At 43.9% G+C, this 22,936-nt stretch overlaps 1 protein-coding gene, 1 long non-coding RNA gene and 1 pseudogene across 2 annotated transcripts; 1 reads left to right on the top strand and 2 right to left on the bottom strand.

The window, feature by feature from the left end:
* Positions 1-1,058: 1,058 nt before the first annotated feature.
* LOC140612014 (large ribosomal subunit protein eL24-like) lies at positions 1,059-3,990 on the bottom strand (annotated as a pseudogene).
* A 137-nt stretch (positions 3,991-4,127) lies between these two features.
* NIFK (nucleolar protein interacting with the FHA domain of MKI67) lies at positions 4,128-16,776 on the bottom strand. The gene is made up of 7 exons (XM_072788827.1): positions 16,582-16,776; positions 15,960-16,097; positions 10,774-10,882; positions 8,599-8,810; positions 7,384-7,446; positions 6,484-6,561; positions 4,128-4,899 (listed from the first exon to the last, which is right to left on the bottom strand). The coding sequence occupies exons 1-7, from the start codon at positions 16,684-16,686 to the stop codon at positions 4,711-4,713; spliced, it is 894 nt and encodes a 297-aa protein (XP_072644928.1). The 5' UTR covers positions 16,687-16,776; the 3' UTR covers positions 4,128-4,710.
* A 34-nt stretch (positions 16,777-16,810) lies between these two features.
* LOC140611837 (uncharacterized) lies at positions 16,811-17,917 on the top strand. The gene is made up of 3 exons (XR_012013091.1): positions 16,811-16,914; positions 16,997-17,220; positions 17,384-17,917. It is a non-coding gene; the product is annotated as an uncharacterized lncRNA (long non-coding RNA).
* The last annotated feature ends 5,019 nt before the right edge of the window (positions 17,918-22,936 follow it).

Raw genomic sequence — 22,936 nt, 5'->3', positions numbered from 1 at the left:
CCAGGGTGTGATCCTGGAGACCCGGGATCGAGTCCCACATCGGGCTCCCTGCATGGAGCCTGCTTCTCCCTCTGCCTGTGTCTCTGCCTCTCTTTGTCTCTCTCTCTCTGTGTGTGTGTGTGTCTCTCCTAAATAAAATATTAAAAAATAAAAATAAAAAAAATAAATTAAAAAACAAAATCATCTGCTTTGTTTTTGACTACACGATGTTGCTCCTTTAACTCTTCACGCAACTATTCTCACTGAAAGGCCAATAATATGTATGTATTTAAGTAAACTCTATGTTCAACGTGGGGCTCGGACTTACAACGCCAAGATCAAGAGTTGCGTGTTCCATGGACTAAGCCAGCCAGGTGCCCCAAAAGGCCAATAGTTTTAAAAAGCTTATTTTGGGGACGCCTGAGTGGCTCAGCAGTTGAGCATCTGCCTTTGGCTCAGAGCGTGATCCTGGTCTGGGGATCGAGTCCTGCATCAGGCTCCCTGCAAGGAGCCTGCTTCTCCTCTGCCTGTGTCCCTGCTTCTGAGTGTCTCATGAATAAATAAAATCTTAAAAAAATAAATAAAAAGCTTATTTTAGGGTGCCTGGGTGGCTCAGTCGTTTGAGTATCTGACTCTAGATTTTGGCTCAGGCCATGATCTCAGGGTTGTGAGATTGAGCCTGTCGAGTTTCATGCTGAGTGTGGATCCTGCTTAAGATCATCTCTCGCCCTCTACCTCTGCTACCCCCACATCTTGCTCACACACTCTAAAAATAAAAAGTCTATTTTATCTGGACACATTTCCTCAGCTGCTGCAAACAGAATTTAATTACCTCATCATTGGTAAAGGGCTTTCCTTGCTTGGGTAACAAATAAGTCACTTGGGAACTTTAGTTATTATCTCATTCTTATTTTTTTGGACAAGAAATTACATCCTGAGATACTCCATCCAAAATATTCTGACACTTTCGGCTGTTGCTGTCCTGTGAGTTGAGGATATTATAATGAATGCTTAATCTGCTAATGTCAACACACACTATATTCTTTAAAATAGTTTATTTAAAAATCTGATGTGTCAACTCAGTGTTTTCCACCAACTCAGGGAGCAGAGACCTTCACAGGCTTCACAATCTTCTGTTGAGGTGCTGCCTTCGTAGGAGCCTCCGCAGCACCACCGCCGTCTTTTTAGATGCCTGCTTAGCTTCTTTTTGCTTCCTTGGCAGTCCTGATGGCTGCTTCTCCTTGAGCCTTCCTAACTTCAGATTTCAGATTCCTCCTGTGATGGTCCTCTGGAATTTGCACAGCGGTTCTTTTCTTTTGAATTTCTTCAGACTGTCCTTTTTTGTGTTTTCTTCTGTAGAGGGCAGCCTAGTTTATCTGCTGGTGATTCCTCTTGGAAAGCAATACCAACTCATATTTTGCATTAAGAACTCGGAAAGCCTCCCCCTTGGTCCTGGCACAGTGCCTCCCACATCCGGGGTATATCTTGTACTCACTAAAACTGCATAGCTTGACTTTTGTGGCTGCGGCAGCTGGGAAGAAGGAAAGATGTAGAGAAAAGGGCACAGCTGGAGCATCACTGCAAAACACAGTGCTGTGCTAATTTGATAACAATATAATCTGGGGGATCCCTGGGTGGCTCAGCGGTTTAGTGCCTGCCTTCGGCCCAGGACATGATCCTGGAGACTCAGGATCAAGTCCCGCATCGGGCTCCCTGCATGGAGCCTGCTTCTCCCTCTGCCTGTGTCTTTGCCTCTCTCTGTGTCTCTCATGAATAAATAAATCTTTAAAAAAAACCCACCATAATCTGCACTCCACTGTGATCCTCAGTATGACATCTGAAGTCCACTTTTGGATATGAACTGCTAATAAAAATACATAAAAATTTGTGGCACCCCCGAAACATATAGCACTCAAAAGTACTTCGATCTGGGACTGCATCACTACAATTCGTGGTGCAGTCCTGGGCAGTGCTAAATAGAGGACCACATAGGGTCTCTATTGTGCTGAACTCCTGTAGCACAAAACCGGCCATATACAACATATAAATGTGACTGTGTTCCAATAAACCTTTATTTAGGAACACTAAGCTTTGCATTTCATGTAATTTTCATTTGCTCTGAACTTTGATTTTTTTCCCTTGAAAACGTAAAATCACAACAGCCAGGGCCAGAGGTGGTCCACAGAATGGCCCATGACATAGTTCGGTTTGGGCTGCAGGATTATTTCTGCCTACTAAAGTGAAAAAAAAATTATGTACAATATACACACACTTCTGGACTAAAGGATAGTAGCCACCTGCATCACAGTCACAGCATGGGGACAGCTTCCCTGAGTCAGTTCTGGAACAAGAGCCTTTGTGGCAGGACACTGAGAATTTGGAATTCCCATCAACATAGTCAATCTGAATTTCCAGTTCATGCCATTCATCAGCAGGGTTCCAGTTTCCAGTCACAGTGACCAGTCGCCTTGGACATGGTTGCACTATATTCCAAATACTCCTGGCAACAGAAAACCTCATTTCACACTGGTTTGCTCATTTGCCGCTCTATCTATGGCAGATATACAGCCTGAAATGATCTGACTCTAGTTGAGCCTTCTGTGATCAATTCCTTTTTTCCTTTAGCTCTTTGCTGATTATATACAATAGCAACACATACTTTTGCTTCCATATACTCAAATGTTTATCTTCTCATTTAAAAAAAATCAATTTTTACAGTCACAGTCCTAATAGATTATACTTTTGAATTGTACTTTTTATTATTTTTTAAAGATTTTACTCTTGAGAGACATACGAAGAGAGGGGGAGAGACACACACAGGCAGAGAGAGAAGCAGGTGCCCAGCAGGGAGCCTGATGTGGGACACGATCCCAGGACCAAGATCACGCTCTGAGCCAGAGGCATGCCCAACTGATGAGCCACCTAGGCATCCCTGTACCCTCTTTTTACCTTATTTGCTCCATATTACAAAATTTTATATTTTACTGGCAGAGACTTTTCACTCAATTCATCTGATTTTCACTAGAAAATCTGAAAATAATCACACCACCTTGATGAATTTTCTTAAAGATCCTAATCTAGTCCATAGAAGATTCTCTTTATAAAAATCACAGAATTTCAGCTCTTCTTACAAATAACCATGGCCATGACACGCTAAAGACGGAATCAGCCTCCCTCCCAACTCCAAGTTTAATTTACACATTAAGTGATGACAAATGTACCATGCCTAAGTGAGGTGGATGGGTAGCTGGCTGGGAAGAGGGAAATACTCATCTTGCTATATAAACATGTGAGTGTGAGCGCATGTGCCCTTTGGGGAGATAAATGTGAGGCTGCAATGACATGCTTCCCTGGTGCTTTACCAGAAGGGGAAACCAGAGGGACATCCAGATCCACAATGTTGAGAAATGGTTCAAAAAGGGGAAGTTGTTATTCATTCAACAAATACATACTGGACATATTCTATGTCAGGTATCATTCCAGAGGTAAAATCTGCTCTTCATATATACTTGAAATAAGTTCTCATTTGCATTTTATATCAGAGCGCCTAGCCTAGTACCTAATTATTAAAGATTTAACAAATACCCGAAAGAAAAAAATGTTTAGTGGCAATGGGCATTTTAAATAAATCTAGATTAGCGGAACAGAAACACATTTTAAGGATATTTAAAATACTTGAGAAAGCAAAAACCTATACTCCAAGACACTCAAGTCCTTAAAATGGAGTATTACTGAGCCATAAAAAAGAACAAAATCTTTTGCCATTTGCAACACGGATGGAACTAGAGTATTATGCTAAGCAAAGTCAGTCAGAGAAAGACAAATATCACACAATTTCACTAATATGTGGAATTTAAGAAACAAAAGAGCAAAAAAAAAAAAAAAAACAACGGGGGCAAACCAAGAAATAGACTCTTAACAATAGGGAATCAACCAATGATTATTGGAGGGGAAGGGGGGGGGGATGGAGGGATGGGAGAAACAGGTGATAAGGATTAAGCAGTGCACTTGCTGTGATGAACACCCAGGTAATGTACAGAAGTGCAGAATCACTATATTGTACACCTGAAACTATATATAACACTGTATGTGAACTACACTGGAATTTAAAACTTAAAAAACAAAAAGATACTCGACTTCCACCTGCATACAAATTGTAGAAAAAGTTTATTTTCTGGTCACTGATTCTTCAAATACAATTCCGTATCTATGATACAGGCACAAAAATATCGTTATTAAATCTTGCTATCCCACCAAAAATAAACGTGGTAAAAGTGATCATATACATATACTTGGACTGCCCTCTCACTCTCCAGGTATTAGAACTTCAATTCCAACCATACAACACTGAACTGCCCTTATGGTTTAAAGGTGCACGCCTAACAGAGAACCATGTGGTCAAACAAGATTTTATTTTATTTGATGGTAACAACAAAAACTGCAGTAAAATGATGACTTTTCTATTCAGGCAAGTTAACTAAAGATAGCTGAAATCTGCAAAGAAATCTAGAGACCAGGACAAAGAGGCAGCATGAGCCCAGCTACTGTAAACTATGCATCTGTGCATTTCAGCAACGGCAGGTAAGCCAGCTGACCGCTTTCCGTACGGACTTGAACTGACAGTTTTTCCTCCAAGAATCTTGTCAATGGTTGCATTCCACTGCTAGTTAAATACAAAGAATCAGCCCTCACAATAAAATCACATCTTCCAGAAGAAATATACATTTAGAATCACTGATTGCTTTTTCTTTGTCTTTTTTTCCTTGAACGTGTAGGTGTTTGAGTCTCTTGTGTTTCTTCTTTTACACCAGGTACGGGCTGTTTAAAAACTATTTCATTATCTTCATCATCAACATTTATTTTAGCTGCTTCAGATTTTCGTTTCTCCAAAAATGCTGGTGTACAAACTGGCGTGGAGCCCTGGATTCAACGAGTAACAAGTGAGAATACAGAAACATAGGAAGGTATTAGGAATGAGTTTAACCTTCCCACCCCCCTTATCACCTGCCCTATACTTTAGGAAGTTAGTATGGAAGTTTACAATGAACTAGAATATAACATGCCCCATTATAGGGTATTAGGTTAAAAACTGTCTTACATTTATAAAGACAGCGGCCTCATTTCCCCCTACTGACATAGTTACTTTGCTAAAATTAGTTACAATGCAGTAAATTCACAATAACTTTTGCTAACCTCACTATATTTGCTAAGTCATCAGTAAGGACTTACCAAAACAAACACAAGGTTAAACCTGATATTTTAATAACGTGAAAGCAGCACAAACTTGCTTTTCCTTTTTTTTTTTTTTTTTTAATACGGGTACCTGGGTGGCTCACTTAGTTAAGTCCCTGCCTTTAGCTCAGGTTATGACCCTGGGGCTCTGTGATGGAGCCCCACTTGGGGCTCCCCGCTTGGTGGCGGCAGGGGTGGGGTGGGGTGTGTGCTGTCCAATGTTTGTGTTCACTCTCTGTCTCTCATATCTGTGTCTCCCTCTTTTATTCTTTTTTCTTTCTTTTCTTTTTTTTTTTTTTTTTTTTTTCTTTTTTTTTTTTTTAAAGAGGTGCATCCTAAGTATCTAGGGTTGAAAAGTTAGCACAAGACCGCAGATGTGGGTCTCAGGTTAGGAGTGACAATCAAATCCACAACATACTGTGGCTCACTCAGCACCTCATTTATTTTTTACCTTTTATTTTATTTTTTTTATTTTTTAAAGATTTATTTATAATAGACAGAGAGAGAGAGAGAGAGAGAGAGAGAGAGAGGGGCAGAGACACACAGGCAGAGGGAGAAGCAGGCTCCATGCCGGGACTCGATCCCGGGACTCCAGGATCGTGCCCTGGGCCAAAGGCAGGCGCCAAACCCCTGAGCCACCCAGGGATCCCGTTTCTTTTTTTTAAATGAACTTTTTTTTTTTTAAAGATTATTTATTCATTCATTTATTCACAGAGAGACAGAGACAGAGACAGAGAGAGAGAGAGAGAGAGGCGCCGAGACACAGGCAGGGGGAGAAGCAGGCATCATACAGAGAGCCTGATGTGGGACTCGATCCAGGGTCTCCAGGATCATGCCCTGGGCTGCAGGCGGCGCTAAACCGCTGCACCACCGGGGCTGCCCTGTGTCTCCCTCTTTTAAGCAAATAAAATCTTAGAAGAATTATTTACTAATTTATTTTAAAAGTAATCTCTAGGGACGCCTGGGTGGCTCTGCAGTTGAGCATCTGCCTTTGGCTTGGGTCGGGATCAAGTCCTGCATCGGGCTTCCTGCATGAAGCCTGCTTCTCCTTCTGCCTGTGTCTCTGCCTCTCTCTGTGTCTCATGAATAAATAAATAAAATCTAAAAAAAAAAAAAAAAGGAATCTGTATACCCAACATGGGGCCTGAACTTATGACTCTGAGATTAAGAGTCCCACATTCTACCAACTGAGCCAGCCAGGTGCCCCAGCTTTTCCTCTTTCAAATCATTTCTGTAATACCTCATTTCCCAGCATACTATAGACTGTTTTACCTGGCTATCCACGGTCTTCTCAGGAGTGGTAGTAGTACGTGAACTCTTCTTCTTCTTCTTCTTCTTTTTCGGTAAGACCTTCAATAAATTTTAAGAGAGAAACTTCATCAATCTGCCTATTTATCAGCAATAAATAAATCTTGAATCTATTTTCCCATTTATCTTTCCCTAATATCTGGCATGTAGGGGATGCCTGGGTGGCTCAGCAGTTAGGCGTCTGTCTTTGGTCCAGGATGTGATCCTGGAGTCCCAGGATTGGGTCCCATGTCGGGCTCCTTCCATGGAGCCTGTTTCTTTCTCTGCCTGTGTCTCTGCCCCCCTCTGTCTCTCTCATGAATAAACAAAACCTTAAAACAAACAAACAAAAAAAAAAAACCCCTACACCTGTATCCCAATGTTTATAGCAACAACATCCACAATAGCCAAAGTGTGGAAGGAGCCTCGGTGTCCATCGGAAAGATGAATGGATAAAGAATGGTCTATATATACAATGGAATATTAGTCATTAGAAACGAATACCCATCGTTTGCTTCAATGTGGATGGAACTGGAGGGTATTATGCTGAGTGAAGTAAGTCAATCGGAGAAGGACAAACATTATACGGTTTCATTCATATGGGGAATATAAAAAGTAGTGAAAGGGATTAAAGGGGAAAGGAAAGAAAATGAGTGGGAAAAATCACAGAATGACAAAACATGAGAGACTCCTAACTCTGGGAAATGAACAAGGAATAGTGGAAGGGGAGGTGGGCGGGGGGATGGGGTGACTGGGTGATGGGCACTGAGGGGGGCACCTGACAGGATGAGCACTGGGTGATACACTGTATGTTGGCAAATTGAACTCTAATAAAAAAACATACAAAAATAAATCTGGCATGTAGTATGATAATTAAAATTTTACCTGGCTATCTGTAGGCTTCTCAAGACCAGTGTCTGAAGCATTTTTTTCCTTTTTATGTAAAATCTAAACAAAGAAATGAACTGGTAGTCTCACATATTTATATTTTTAAATTACCATTAGATCCTTACACGTTATCAGTAAATCTTCTCCAAATAACACAGCATTTTAACTTAAAAAGCAAAACCACAACCTTAAGGGCAAAACTGTAAGAGGGGCCTAACTAAGGAATGGGCTCAGGCTATGAAGGCTGAATGGGGCCCAAATTCAGAATTAGATAATGAAGCAGGGCTGCTTCCACACAAAGCAGCAAATGGGCAAGCATAGAGGCATTTCTGGCATGCCTGTTTTCCAGCTTCATTGTCCCAGTTCCCACGTGGTTCCCATGGGTCCCTGGAACAGTGACACATGCTCTTTTCACACGTACAGATTTGAGCAAAAAACCAACTACTAGGAACTGGGCCCAGGGAGGGTAGCTAAATTTCCAGTTGCTAGATAAGGTTAAAAGATCTAATAAACTCAGAAATAGATGCCATCTCCCACCAACTAAGTAGTTTTTTGGAAATAAGCTGAGAGGTATAGAAGACTCAAAATCAATCTCAAGACTTAGTCAAGGAAGAAAAAAGGCCTTCACCTATATTGTCCACACCTTAATGACCTATACTCTTGCTTTGCAGTAAAAACCACACAGCTCTCCTCCACTAATGACGAGGAGGAAAGACTCCACAAGGTCTCCTTATTCAACAAGCAAGGAACTAAGAACTGGATAAAACTCTGTGCTAACTCATTTTCATGCAAGTCGTCTTGTTATATATTTCAAATCATGAGAATTTTGCAAATGAGCTAACCCCTTTCAATGGTTTCCTTTTCTGCATAATGGAGTTAACAGGATCTTGTTCTAACAAATTTTTATTTATTCATTTGAAAGAGCTTGAGTAGGGAGAGGGGAGGAGAGGAAGAGAGCAGACTCCCCACTGGGCAGGGAGTTTGCTTCTCCATCTCCCTCCTGCCCTCCCAACTTGTGCTCTCTCAAAGAAGATCTTTAGGGAAAAAAAAGAACCCATAATGCAATGTTTCAAAATTAAGGCAAAGCCTAGCATGGGATAAACACCGGGCTAGACAATTTATGCATAAAACCATAAATATGTTACAACTAATGAGGCACAAAACCCACCCCCAAGAAAAAAATACAAAAACATTTCGTGAAGGAATATTTACCAGTGAAGGAAAATCATAATCAATTCCCTTTTTAGCTAATTTCTTCCTGAGTAATTTTTCCTTCTTTTTAAAACGTTCTTCCATCTGTAGCTTTTGAAGAAGTGTCCGATTTTGATTATACCGTTTCACTGCTGGATATGATGGCTTTTTAAATGGAATATACCACTCTCTAAAAAGTTCTTCATGTACTTTTTCTGGCGGTATAAAATGACCTATAGTTCAAAGAAAGAAAAAATTTTCAACCAACTGGAAGGAAGATTTTAAGGTTTTCACCACTGTCATTCCCCTCATATCATAATCAAGAGGACATGTCTCCCATTTACAGGGAAAAGACTGAAACAACAAAATGGGAATCTAAAAGAAAAGGCTTAGAGCCAACAATTATCATTAAGTATCTATTTATTAAATGCCAAGAACTGTTCCAGGAGCTAGAAACAGGTTAGCGAACAAGATGAGTCCTATAAAAGAAATGTCTTGGTGGCAGCAAGTCTCTGGGATTCCTGAAGCTACCAGGATCTCAGGCTGTGTGACCTGCTGTAGCAGAAGGAATTACTTCCCAGCTAATCTCCTCTGCATACCTCTCTAGAACTAAGCCAGCTTACTGCTTATCTCCAGCTCTCTTCTTAGCGGCACTTTTAAGCTATGGAAGCTTAAACCAACTACTAGGAACTGGGCCCATATGCAAGGCAGGCCAAAACCCTTGGCATCAACCCTCAAACAATGACGGATGGGGAGTTGGTAGGTAAATTCCCTATTTCCCTTACCTGTCAATTCGGAATAATTCTGTCTCCCGTGTTACCTGGCAGGATGGAGCCCAGCTGCCTAAGAAGTAATGTGCTTGCTAATCCACCCTCAATGCTTCTGTCTCACTTCTCTACTCCCTATCAGTATTTTCCTGGGCTCACCTCAAAAATATGTCACTTCTGTTAAAAAAAAAAAAAAAAAAAAGAAAAAGAAAAAAGAAAAAGACAATGTGGCTAACCTCCTATCAGAGTTCAGGATCTTTTCTGTGGTTTTTCAAAGTCAGAAACAGCACAGCACCGATCCTACCCATGTGGACCCTTGACACATTTTAGGTCACCTATTTAGTCCATTTCCTCTTGGGAAGAGCCATGCTTTCTATGTGTGAAATGAACCCATGACCTCAATGAGGCTACTGGGATTCTCTGTCACAACAACAGGAACCGAGAGAGAGATGATACTTGGGCAGCTCGTCAGCTACATGAACTGACGTGTGTGGCTTGGGCACGTGGTATGGTCAAACACTCCACAAATGGCACAGAGAAGGCAAACTTAACTGCCTCCAGAGGCACCCAATTGCAGATAGGGATGCTTTGGGAATGCAAAGTGAGCAGCTCCACTTTCTGCAGGATAGACTAATTTGGTATTGTTTCTCTACTCCTTATGGCTTCGCCTGTGGAAGAGCTGCAGCCAATATCATTTAGATGGATTCTCAAATGTGATTTCTTGCTTTTAATGTTATCCTTTTTTTTAAAAAAAGATTTTGTATAGACAGAAGCAGACTCCCCACTGAGCGGGGAGCCAGATGTGGGGCTTGATCTCAGGACCCTGGGATCATGACCTGAGCTAAAGGCAGATGCTTAACTGACTGAGCCACCCAGGTGCCCCATCTTTATAATGTTATCTTATCTAGAACCTATTAATGGCTTCCCACTACCCCCAGGATATATTCTAAACTTCCAGATTTTTAAGGCCTTTAATAACCTGACCTCTTGCTATTCTCCTCACATTCCTTCACAACCAAATAAGTACTGTTAGTTACCTCCCGCTATGCATATCCTATCTCACCAAGCCAGGGATGGTAATTCCCTTCCCCCGGCTCATTCCTATCTCATCTTCAGATTTCAACTTAAATGTTGCTTCTTTAAGGAAGCCTTCCATATCCCATTAGTGATGAGTTGGCTGCTCTTCCAATGTAGTACCTTGTCCCAATTCCATCTTAGAATAAAAACAGCTCTTACTCTAGAAGATTTTAAAATTCTAACTAGAATCTGTCTAGAAAATGCACTCGTATCTTTGCACTTAAATACTTAGGAGAATCATCCCAGAGATGAAGTGGGACAGCCAAGCAGGTAAGCAATCTGTCATTCACAGCACAGCCATGAACCAGCAGCAGGCGTCCACTTAGTCCCATGGTAAGAGAAGAGCACTTACACTGTAAAAGCCTTTCACCAAAAAGGTAGTTGTTCATTGTGTCAGCAACTATCTTGGCAACATCTTCAGATGCGAACTCCACAAAGGCATAGCCTTTACTATTTCCAGTCTGCAATGGAAAACCCACCATAAACAGTTGATTAAATTTTAACAGATCATCAAAGTTCTAAAATGCCATTAATTTAGCCCTATTGTCTATTAACAGTACACCTTTAATTCTAACTTCAATGCACAGTGCAGGGACTGTAACAGGAATAGGTAAGATCTGGCATCCATGGCTGGCTGAATCAGAAAAGCATACAACTCTTGATCTCAGGGTTGTGAGTCTGAGCCCCACACCGGGTGTAGAGATTACGTAAAAATAAAATATATTTGAAAATAAAATACATTAAAAAAAAAAGAAAGAAAAACAAAAGGATCCAAAATGTCTGAACATGCTGTTGAAGTATCCCTGGAATTTTGATTACATGATTAATACATTACTACTGCAGCTGGAATTTACTACACAAGGAAATCTGGTAGAGCCCACAGTCCTTTATACATTACCAATTTCATTGAAAGCCACCTTATTCATGTATTAACAATGCCCAGCAGATAGTGCAATGCTTTGCAAAGAATGCAGGTAGTCCTAGTCTCACTTTATACATAAGAACTGGTAGTAGAACAACTCTCCTCCTTTACAGTTCCAATTATCAGTAACAAAAGCAGTACTGCACAATTTTGCATTAAACATATCTTTGGATATGGATCAAAACTGGTGATGCAATTATGGAAATAGGAAAGCACTCAATGACCAGGAGGCACATTTCTAGCACTAGTGGTGCCATGAACTAGCACATTGTTTAGCTATCTGCAAAAAGAGGATTTTGGCAAAAATTTTTATGTCCCCAAATCCTTTAAAATTCCATCTTTAATAGGGAGGGGAAAATGGTGGAGTTGAAGAGACAGGCTGTGAAATCCAATTACTGTATCACATGATATAAACCTTCTGAAAAGAGATGTGAAAATACGTATCAAGTGACTAAAACAAAGAAAACAAAACAAAACCCAAAAAAGCCAGGGGCTCCTGGCTGGCTCAGTTGATAGCGCATATGACTCTTGATCTTAGGGTTGTAAGCTTGAGCCCCATGTTGGATTTAGAGATTACAATAAATAATAAATAAAAATGAAGAGCCAAACACTTTTAAATATTTTACCTAGTAATCCCAGAACGTTGAAGTATTGAGCAAACAGTCAAAATTGGGGTGAGTCAGGAAGGTGGCAACTTTATCATGCAACAATGCTGGAAATGGTAAATTTTAGTGCATCTCTTTAAGAAGCAAACTTCCTATAAGACAACTGACCCGAAATCTTCAAAAAAAGCCAGTATCAAGAAAAGAAAGAACAAGCAAAAAAGGGCAAGAGAATTGTTCTAGATATGCTGGAGAGCTAGAACCAAATACAATACATGAGCCTTAATTGGATTCCAGAATGGGTAGGGAAAAAAAATAGCTAAAGACATTTTGGGACTACTGGGGATGTATGCAGATGGGAGAAGTACATTATACACTATTATATACTGTGGTTATGGAGAAAAATGTCTTATTCTTAAATTTACAATGAAGTGTTAAAGTATTACGACTATCACTTTCTTCAAAAGCCTCAGCAAGGGCAGCCTTGGTGGCTCAGTAGTTTAGCGCCGCCTTTGGTCCAGGGTGTGATCCTGGAAACCTGGGATCGAGTCCTAGGTTGGGCTTGCTGCATGGAGCCTGCTTCTCACTCTGCCTGTGTCTCTGGCCTCTCTCTCTCTCATGAATAAATAAATAAAACCTTAAAAAACAAAAAACAAAAAACAGAAGCCTCAGCAAAACAAAAAAATATATTCTTGAGGACAAACAGAGATGAAACTAGATGTTAACAGGTGAATCCAGGCAATAGGATGTTCATCACACTATTCTATCTGCCCTAAATATTTTCAAAACATTAAACTGGGGAAAACAATAACTATATTGCAAACTAGGAAAACATTTACAAAATATTTTTAAAATTTATTTTTAATTAAAAATTTTTAAAGATTTCGTTTATTCATTCATGAAAGACATACAGGGAGCCCGATGCGGAACTTCTCCGAACTTCGGGATCACATCCCAAGCCGAAGGCAAATGCCCAATCACTGAGCCACCCAGGAATCTCTCATTACAAAATAATGTCCCAGAAAATGGAGAAAAAAGTTCTCAGGAAAGACAAGAAGAAAGGGCAAAACAAACAAACAGGCAATTCACAGAAGATCGCGTTCTAATGGCCAACACACACATGATGTGATACTAAATGTCACAGAATAAGGTAGGTACAAAAACCACAACAATTCTATACTCAGTGGCTCTGAGAATCTTCCTAAAGCAGTTTTCAAACCCAAAACGCAACCTTTTAGAAAGCAACAAAACTGGGATGCCTGGGTGGCTCAGCAGTTTAGTGCCTGCCTTAGGTGTGATTCCTGGAGTCCTGGAATCGAGTCCCACGTTGGGCTCACTGCATGGAGTCTGCTTCTCCCTCTGTCTATGTCTCTGCCTCTCTCTCTGTATCTCATGAATAAATAAATAAAATCTTAAGAAGCATCAAAATCAATTTAGTAAGACAGAAGAAGAAGAAAAAAACCTGAAAAGTACTGCCTTATATGATTTATTTCAATTATGTTTACACACATGTATGTCTGTGTAGGCTTGTACTATAAAACTTATTTCTTATAATGGGTCCAAAATCTGAAAAATACTGTTTTAGAAAAATATGCCTCTACCAGCATAAAGAATATTCCTAGCAGTTTCACCTGCAACAGAAAAATTGTAAAAAAACAAACAAACAAAAAACCAAAACCAAAACCCTAACATTCAATAAAAAGGGGGATACTTTAATATATTCAAGCAAAAGAGATCCTGGGTGGCTCAGCAGTTTAGCCCTTGCCTTTGGCCCAGGGCATGATCCTGGAGTCCCATGATTGAGTCCCACATCAGGCTCCCTGCATGGAGCCTGCTACTCCCTGTCTGTGTCTCTCATGAATAAATAAATCTTAAAAAAAAATATATATATATATATTCAAGCAAAAGAACACAGCGATAACAAATGTACTCGAATTATGCAAACACAGTCCAGAATATTGTTAATGAAAAAATCGAGGGATCCCTGGGTGGCGCAGTGGTTTGGCGCCTGCCTTTGGCCCAGGGCACGATCCTGGAGACCCGGGATCGAATCCCACGTCACGGTCCCGGTGCATGGAGCCTGCTTCTCCCTCTGCCTGTGTCTCTGCCTCTCTCTCTCTCTCTCTCTCTCTGTGTGACTATCATAAATTAAAAAAAAAAAAAAAATCGAGTTAAAGAATGATAAAATATAGACTTAAATATATAATATATATTCTTTCATGAATGTGAAGTAAAAAAAAAAAAACAGTAACAAAAATCACTGGATTCATGAATTCTCTGGACATGGGGAAAAAGAGGATTGGGGAAGGGTACAAAAGTGACTTCAATCCTACTTACGAAACAAGTATGAAATCAAGTTGACATTTTATAAAAATGGTGGATTACCGAATAGCCATTAAATACTCCAGTGTACTTATGTTTAAAATACCTCACCCACATGTTATGCAATCATTATAAATAGGCAAATGGAAAAACAAGGGGGAGGAACACAGACAAAATCTTATTTTGCTTAGGATAAGAGATACTAGGGCATTTTAAATTTAAGTTACTCATTATCATTATTTTTTAAGATTTTAATTATTTATTTGAGAGAGGGTGAGAGCACAAGCAGAGGCTGAGGGGGAGGGAGAGAGAGAGAGAGAGAGAGAGAGAGAGGGAGAAGCAGGCTCCCTGTTAAGCAGGGAGCCTGACTCTGGCCAATCTCAGGACTCTGGGATCATGACCCTAGCTGAAGGCAGACGCCTAACTGACTGAGCCACCTGCCCCTTAAAATCACAACATATTATCTGTGATTTTATGACAACTAACAGATGATGGATGTGTACCCTACCCTTCAGATACCAAATCAAATACAAAATTTAACTTTGAGGGGCAGCCCCAGGGGCGCAGCGGTGTAGTGCTGCCTGCAGCCTGGGGCATGATCCTGGAGACCCGGGATCGAGTCCCTCATTGGGCTCCCTGCATGGAGCCTGCTTCTCCCTCTGCCTGTGTCTCTGCCTCTCTCTCTCTGTGTACCTCTATGAATAAATTAAAACAAAATTAACTTTGATAAAATTTGGAAAAACAGCATAAAGAAAAAAAAGCTTCCAAGAGTGAGAGGTCTATGATTACAAAACAGGATGCGAGCAAGGAAGAGAATAAAGTGGCCACTCCTCTACTTCAGTAACAAACCTACAAGCTTTTTCTTTAGTAGGAGTTAGGTTCAGTGTAACAATAACATTTAGAAAAGGTTTACTGTTTAAGGTTTTGTTCTAAGAAATCTGCATTTGTTACCTTTGTTTATTCCTTTCACCTAGGAGGTGGATGGTATTTTATTCATATTTTACAGAATAGAAAACTGAAACATAAAAAAAAAAAAAAAAAAAAAGAAAAGGAAACTGAAACATGGGAAAATTACATAATTTGTCCAGGACCACGCAATTAGTGATCTGTACAGCCAGGGCTCAAACCTAGGTGGTCTGGCTTCGATGTCCTTATTCTTAAGAACTCACTATACTACAAGATGTTCATACCTGCCCTTCAAACTGAAGCTTGTGTGCACCCGGCTTAGTAGCCACAGAATAAGGATGATTCATTTATTAGGATTATCAATTTAATTTGAGAATTTGGTGCAATTTTAAAAGGAAAAGAAACATTAACAGTAATATGGATTTTGCTCTTTTCATTTTCAGGTTCTAAATCTTACGTGAAAAAAAAAAATAAATCTTACGTGTCCCACTCCCCCTTTTTTTTAAAGGTTTTATTTATTCATTCATGAGAGAGAGAGAGAGAGGCAGAGACACAGGCAGAGGGAGAAGCAGGCTCCATGCACCGGGAGCCCGACGTGGGACTCGATCCCGGGTCTCCAGGATCGCGCCCCGGGCCAAAGGCAGGCGCTAAACCGCTGCGCCCCCGGGCTGCCCCCTACCTCCCTTTCTGAAATAAGCTGTGCTCAACGATGATATAGGACCACCCTCCGTAAATGGTAAACACTTACATACTCGTAAGAAATAAGACAATCTAATTCGATCTTACCCTTTTACTTCTGGACAGCCTGAATCTTGTAACAGTACCAAACTGGGAGAAATAGGCCCGGATCTGGGTTTCATAAAGTGCTGGAGGTAAGTGGCCCACGTAGATCACGCCGGGGGTCAGTTTTTCTTTCTCCTTTTGCTGGGGACACACAGACCAGACAAACGCAACTTTTTAAAAGTCACCTTGCGACACGATGTGCAAAACCCCTACTTCTCAGTGCAAAATCCTGCCCGCACCTCCGCGTGCACAGGAGTCCGATGTCGGCGTCGGCGTCGGCGTCCCGCGGGCGGGCTCTGTGCGGGCCGGGCCGCCGCCCCCGCCGCCGCGAGGCCCCCCCGGAGTCCCCCCCCGGCCGCCGCCGCCGCCGCCCCCCGCACCGCCCCCCGGGCCCTACCGTCCAGGGCCGCCGCTCCGGACTTTCCTAGGCGCGTACTTTATGCTCAAGGACAAGGCAGGTGCGACTTGCCGCCACGGCCCCGTCAGTCCGGGGAACTCGGCCAACCCCGCCTCCGGAGGTCTCAACCCCGCAGCCGGGCCGGGCCGGGCCGCCTCCGCTCCGGAACCCCCCGGCCGGCGGTCGGCTCCCGGGGCACGGCGGCCTCCCAGCTCGGGGGCTGCTCACCTGGGCCGCTCGCCGGCAGGCCTGCGTCACCTCCTTCCGAAACTTGGCCTCCTCCTGCGGGTTCAGCGACAGGAACGGCTTGGCAGGGCCGGCAAGCGCCGCCATGGCGACCGGCCACCCGGCCCCAGCGCTCCACGCGGCGCCGCCGGAACCCGCCGCCCTCGGCGCCTCCGAGGCGGAAGCGGAGGCGGCGGACGTGCGCGGCAGGCGCGGGGGCGGGGCCTGGGCGGGGCGGGGCGCGGCGGGCTCGGGCGCCCCCTGCTGGCCTGGCGCCGCGTGGCGCCCCCCGCAGGCCTGCCACCTTCGGCCAGTTTCAAGGAGAGGCTCGAAAATGTATAAGCCCCAAACAACATCCGCGCCCTTGAGGTATTGCTGATCATTCTTTAATTATTTTTATTTTCTTCCTTCCACGCAGGCACTCTTTAAAGCCCATGCTGTGTCCTCGCGTTGCTGTCGTTAGGAGGCTGAGAGACTGGGATGGAGGTGCCGGAGGCTGCTGGGGCGCCCGTGCAGGGAGACAGCCCCGTGCGGGAGAGGCACGCTGGTGACCAGCGAGGGCCTCCCGGCATGGGACGTACTGGAGTAGAGGCCTGGAGGCCGCAGGCGCCGCGTGGGAACACCCGGAAGCTCAGGGTGCAGGTAGGGGGGACCCTCGCGCAGGGTCCTCAGAGCTGCGCGGAGAGAACCAGCGCGGGGGGTGGGGGGGTCCACGGCTCGTACCTGAAGGCTTAAAGCTTGGGTTTTATTGTAAACACAAGCAGACGCGACGGTTCTATTTCAAGATTTTTTTTTTTTTTTAAAGATTTTATTTATTCAGGAGAGACACAGAGAGAGAGGCAGAGACACAGGCAGAGGGAGAAGCAGGCTCCATGCCGGGAGCCCGACGTGGGACTCGATCCCGGGACTCCAGGATCACGGCCTGGGCCGGAGGCAGACGCTTAACTGCTGAGCCACCCAGGGATCCCAGATGTGAGGGTTCTAAGCAAAGCCCTGGCTGTTAATGACTTTTAAATACTGTCCCTGGCCTAACCCCCTGAACTCAAGAAAACTCCTAGGAACTTCTGCCCGTCAATCTTACTTTTTGAAAATGAACTAAGGAATTGCTGTAACAGGAAAAGAAACATTTGAGGATAATGCCTGCACAGATGAATCAGAAAGTGCCTCAGCCTCACAATAATGGTAAAATCTCACCCTGAATATTCACGCCAAGGCCTAATAAAAGGGGCCTGCTTCTCCTTGTTCAGGCAATCAAGGCTTTGGAAGTCATTCCTTGCACTCTCCTTGTTTGTACAAGTAAAGTGGCCCTGGGAGGCAACCACCTCGTACAGTTTCTGTCTATGGTTCACCGAGAAGTGGCCTTGCTTTGGTTGGTAATAATAGTACTCCAGTTAGGGTGGAGGGTGAATGGCAGATGGTAGAATGAAAACTGCAGCAGCACTCGGGTGCTCGGTGGTTGAGCGTCTGCCTTTGGCTCAGGTCATGATCCTGGGGTCCTGGGATCGAGTCCCACGTTGGGCTCCCCGCAGGGAGCCTGCTTCTCCCTCTGCCTGTGTCTCTGCCTCTCTCTGTATTTCTCATAAATAAGTAAATAAAATCTTCAAAAGAGAAAGAAAACTGCAGGCCCCAAATTCAGTCACTTATGTTAAGGCCTCATGGCAGTAAACCAAGACTTAGCACTTCACCCTCCACCCCAATGTAAACTTTGACCTGCCAAACTGGAGGTATTTATGATCGATCCCTTCCATTCCCCTTAGGAAGGGTGACAGGACCTAAAACAACACATTCTTTGCTAATAATTCCCTTCCCCCTCCCTCTCTGCCTTTAAAAACCTTTCCTTTTCTGTAGCACTATGGAGGTCCTTTCCATTTGCTTGGGAGGCTGCCCTATTCATGCATCGTTTAATAAAGCCAATTAGATCTTCAAATTTACTTGGCTGTATTTTGTTTGTTTTTAAAGATTTTATTTTTAAGTAATCTACACTCAGCATGGGGCTTGAATTTACAACCCCAAGATTAAGAGTTGTGTGCTTTACCAACTGAGCCAGCCAGTTACCCCATATTTTGTTTTTTACACAGAGAAAGAAGGGACAGAAGGCTACCACAGTAGTCCAAACAGAGCTGGTCTGGGGGATAGTGGTGGCAGGTATTTTTATCAGTGGGGGCTGAGTTTGGCTGGTGCCCAGGTGTACATGTGGGAATGGTGGACAGTAAGTCTGTAATGGTAGAAACACAGAATCTGAGGCCCTGTCTGGGCCCTACGAATCAGAATCTGCTTTGTAACAAAACCGCTGGCCAATACACATGCTCTGTAGATCACACTTGGAGGAACAGGAGTAGAGATTTGGAGATTGATCACTGTACTGGGTTGCGTTGTGTCCCCCGCAAGGTAAGTATAAGTCTTTCCCCCCCAATACATGTGATGGAAACAGAGCCCTTGCAGGTATAATCAGGTTAAGATGAGGTCATGCTGGATAAGATGGGCCCTGATCCAATACCTAGTGTCTCCATAAAAAGAGAGAAATTTGGACACACAAACACACACACACACACACACGCAGAAATGCCACTTGATGACAGAGGCAGAGGCTAGAGTGATGTGGTTGAAAGCTAAGGAAGACCAAGGCTTGCTGGCAACCACCAGAAGCTAGGAAGGGGTGAAAAAGGATTCTCTCCTATGGCCTTCACAGAGACAATGGCCCCATAAACGTCTTGAATTTGATTTTGTAAAGTCTCTAGAACTGTGAGAAAATAGATTTCCATTGTGTTAAACCACCCAGTTTGTGGCTGTTGTGTAATGGCAGCCCTAGGAAGCAAATACGGTTAACGTGATTAGTAGTCTGAAATGGTTTCTGAGGAAATCACGGGGCTGCGGGGCCTGTCTTGGCAGGGGCTGGAGGAGCTCTTGGGCCTCCACAGGGTAGCAGGCCCCCCAGACCATAGAAGTCAGAGACAAGGGCACCTGGGTGGCTCTGTGGTTGAGCATCTAGATGCTTTTCGCTCAGGTGATCCCGGGGACCCAGGAATGAGTCCTGCATTGTGCTCCCTGTGAAGAGCTTACTTCTCCCTCTGCCTGTGTCTCTGCCTCTCTGTGTCTCTCATGAATAAACAAATAAAATCTTTAAAAAAAAAAAAAAAAGAGAGAGAGAGAGAAGGCAGAGTCTCAGCCCCCAGATTCTCACTGTGGCCCAGCCCAGACCTGCTTTTGTTTCTTTCCCTTCTGAGAAAGTGTCAGCCACTCTCAGTTAACGGTTCCTGCTGATGTTCGCTCTGGCCCTGCTGGGTAACATCTCATTTTGCTGTGTCTCTGCTGCCCGGGGCCTAAGAGTCACCTGAGTGGGTGGACCCAGGGGTCTGGGGGAAATCCTCAGCTTCCTCATCCAAAACAGGAGTTTGGGTGACAGGATGGTTTTGGTCTCCTGGGGGGAGTCTGCACCCTCTTGTGCAGCAGGGACACTAATGATCAGGCTAGCAGCTGGCCTGCCTCCTGCCCAGGTGGCAGGCTAGGGCTACACGTGTTTGTCCATCCGCCCTTCCTTCTTTTTTCTTCCCTCCCTCCTTTCCTTCTTTGTTTTTATCATGCAGAGCAGGGGAAGCCACTGACACTTTGGGTGGGGCGGTTCTTCCCTGAGCTGTACTGTCCTGTACATGCTGCTTTGGCACCTGACCCCCAGCACTCAAAGCCAGGGAGCACCCCTAGTCGTTTTAACAACCACAATGCCTCCAGGCACTTCTACACATCCCTCGGTGGGCTGCTGAGTGTGTGCTCACTGGGTATTTTTTCTTTCCTTTGCCCCCACTGACCTCCCATGCCACCTTTCCATGGAATGGAATGGTGGTGTGTCATTCTCATGATGCCCCTGTCCCCATCTATGGGCCGGAGCCAGGCATGTGGAGAGCTGGTGGTTGGGATACGAGGTGCAGCAGGTGGCAGAGCTGGGCAAGCAGCTGGGCGAGTCAGCTTGTGCTGAACATCCAGGGAGCTAAGCCTTAGGAGGAAACTTTTTTTTTTTTTTAAGATTTTATTTATTTATTTGACACAGGGCATGGGCAGGGAGAGAGGGAGAGAGAGTGAGAGAGAGAGAGAAGGGAGAAAGAGAAAGCACAAGCAGGGGAAGAGGGAGAGAGGCAAGCAGGTTCCCTGTTGAGCAGGGAGCCCAATGCAGGGCTCAATCCCAGGACCCTGAGATCATGACTTGAGCCGAAGGCAGATGCTTGACTAACTGAGCCACCCAGGTGCCCCTGGGAGGAGAGGGTTTGTGGGAGCTGCTGAGGGCTGCAGGAGAAGCGACAGGCGGGAACCAGGAGGGAGCACCAGCACGTGTCTGCTCAGCCCTTTTTGGGCTCTGTCCTATTTGTACCCACAGGATTTTATAAGAGATGACAGTGACAACATGGAGAGGCCAGTGTCATTGATATAATTTATTACTTACATTTCCAACGAGGACAGGGCACACCATGCCCTGCAGAGGATCACATGGGGAAGCACCAGGTTTAGCCAGGAGGCAGATGCAGGACTGAGGGAAAGCCTGAGCCAGAGCCTTTATTGGAGTTTCTGCAGAAAGGTGAGGCAGAGCAGGGGAACTAGCTTAGGACTCCACAGCTTGAATAATCCTAATGGGCTTTAGGCTGGTACCTGGCCATGGCATGATTTAGGGTCAAGGAAATCTTGACAGAGCCTGTGAGCCCAAGGGCCATCTCCTATTTTCCCTCTTTCTCTGATTCCCTAACCCTTTTCTCCTGCTCTTGGACTGCAGGCAACGACACCCAACCAATCTTCAGTTTCTACCCCTTTCTGTCCTTGCAGGAATGTGTCACCCCTTACATAGTTTTCCATGCTATAAGAGGAGGTGTAATTTCACCCTGAAATTAGCCTAGAATGTTTGCAGTGTTAATACTCACGTTGGGAAGAGTGCAGCCAAGTTGGCTCTTTCAGCTCTAGTGGCCAGGGGAGTGGAAATTAGTTTAATCCCACTGGATAGTGATTTGGCAAAATATATCATGAACCTTAAAAATAAGATCTATTAAAAATTATTTTAAATCTTGATAAGGGCTTACAAAGACATTTATCACAATGCTATTTATAACAAAGAATTGGAACCAAACAAAACAGCCTTTGATAAGAGACTGACTGGGTTAATGACTATGGCATGTTCATTCCACAAATAAAATCACATGAACAATGTCTACATTTTAGGGCTGCCTGGGTGGCTCAGTCGATGAAACATCTGTCTCTTGATTTCAGCTCAGGTCATGATCTCAGTGTCTTGAGACGGAGCCCTGCACTGGGCTCTGCACTGGCCATGGAGCCTAAGAGTCTCCCTCTGCCCCACCCTACCAAAAAAGACACTTATACATTAAAACAGAGTTTGATTGTTAGAACTATCCTGCAGGGAAATTGGGTAGAATTGATTCATTCACCCAGTGAATGGGTGTTGAATGTCTGTTGTCTGTTGACATGTCTGTCATGTCATGTCTGTTGAATGACTGGCACCAGGGAAAAGTTCTCAGTTGGGTGATGGGTAATTCAGCCCCCCTTAGGAGCATACTCTGCTTTTACTATGTAGAAATAAAGAAGATGGAAACAATTTTCTAATAGAACATTTCTGGGGATCCCTGGGTGGCGCAGCTGTTTGGCGCCTGCCTTTGGCCCAGGGCGCGATCCTGGAGACCCGGGATCGAATCCCACGTCGGGCTCCCGGTGCATGGAGCCTGCTTCTCCCTCTGCTTGTGTCTCTGCCTCTCTCTCCCTCTCTCTCTGTGACTATCATAAATAAATAAAAATTAAAAAAATTAGAAAGAACATTTCTGTAATGTAAATATATAAAGCGCTATCTGGAGAGCTATCTTAGATTTTACAATGTTTCAATTTGAGCTGCCGGTGGATGGGTGAAATATGGGAAGGGGATTAAGAGGCACAAACTTAACAGTTATACTAAAATAAGTTATGGGGATGTGAAGTCCATCATAGGGGACATAGTCAACAATATTGCAATAACTATGTATGGTGGCTGATGATAATTATTATTTTTTAAAAGATTTTATTTATTTATTCACGAGAGACAGAGAGAGAGAGGCACAGACACAGGCAGAGGGAGAAGCAGGCTCCATGCAGGGAGCCTGCTATGGGACTCGATCCCGGAACCCCAGGATCAGGCCCTGGGCTGCAGGCGGCGCTAAACCGCTGAGCCACCCGGGCTGCCTAGCTGATGATAATTAGACTTATTGTGGCAATTGTATTATAATGTATATAAATGCTGACTATTATGTACAAACACCTGAAGCTAATACTATAAGCCAACTACAGTTCAATTAAAAAAATCTTAGGGGATCCCTGGGTGGCTCAGAGGTTTGGCACC

The sequence above is a fragment of the Canis lupus genome, chromosome 20 (assembly GCF_048164855.1).
Source record: "Canis lupus baileyi chromosome 20, mCanLup2.hap1, whole genome shotgun sequence".
NCBI classification, from domain to species: Eukaryota; Metazoa; Chordata; class Mammalia; order Carnivora; family Canidae; genus Canis; species Canis lupus.
Note: the sequence above shows the minus strand (reverse complement) of the source record. Positions and strands in the feature narration are given on the sequence as shown.

What these genes read in the sequence shown, in the direction of transcription:
- NIFK (XM_072788827.1), bottom strand. Translation starts at nt 16,686, where the DNA reads ATGGCGGCGCTTGCCGGCCCTGCCAAGCCGTTCCTGTCGCTGAACCCG. An exon ending in CCTGCCGGCGAGCGGCCCAG is followed by an intron (nt 16,098 to 16,581) that starts GTGAGCAGCCCC and finishes GTGTGTCCCCAG; the next exon opens with CAAAAGGAGAAAGAAAAACT. An exon ending in ATTATGATTTTCCTTCACTG is followed by an intron (nt 7,447 to 8,598) that starts GTAAATATTCCT and finishes TTCTTTGTTTAG; the next exon opens with ATTTTACATAAAAAGGAAAA.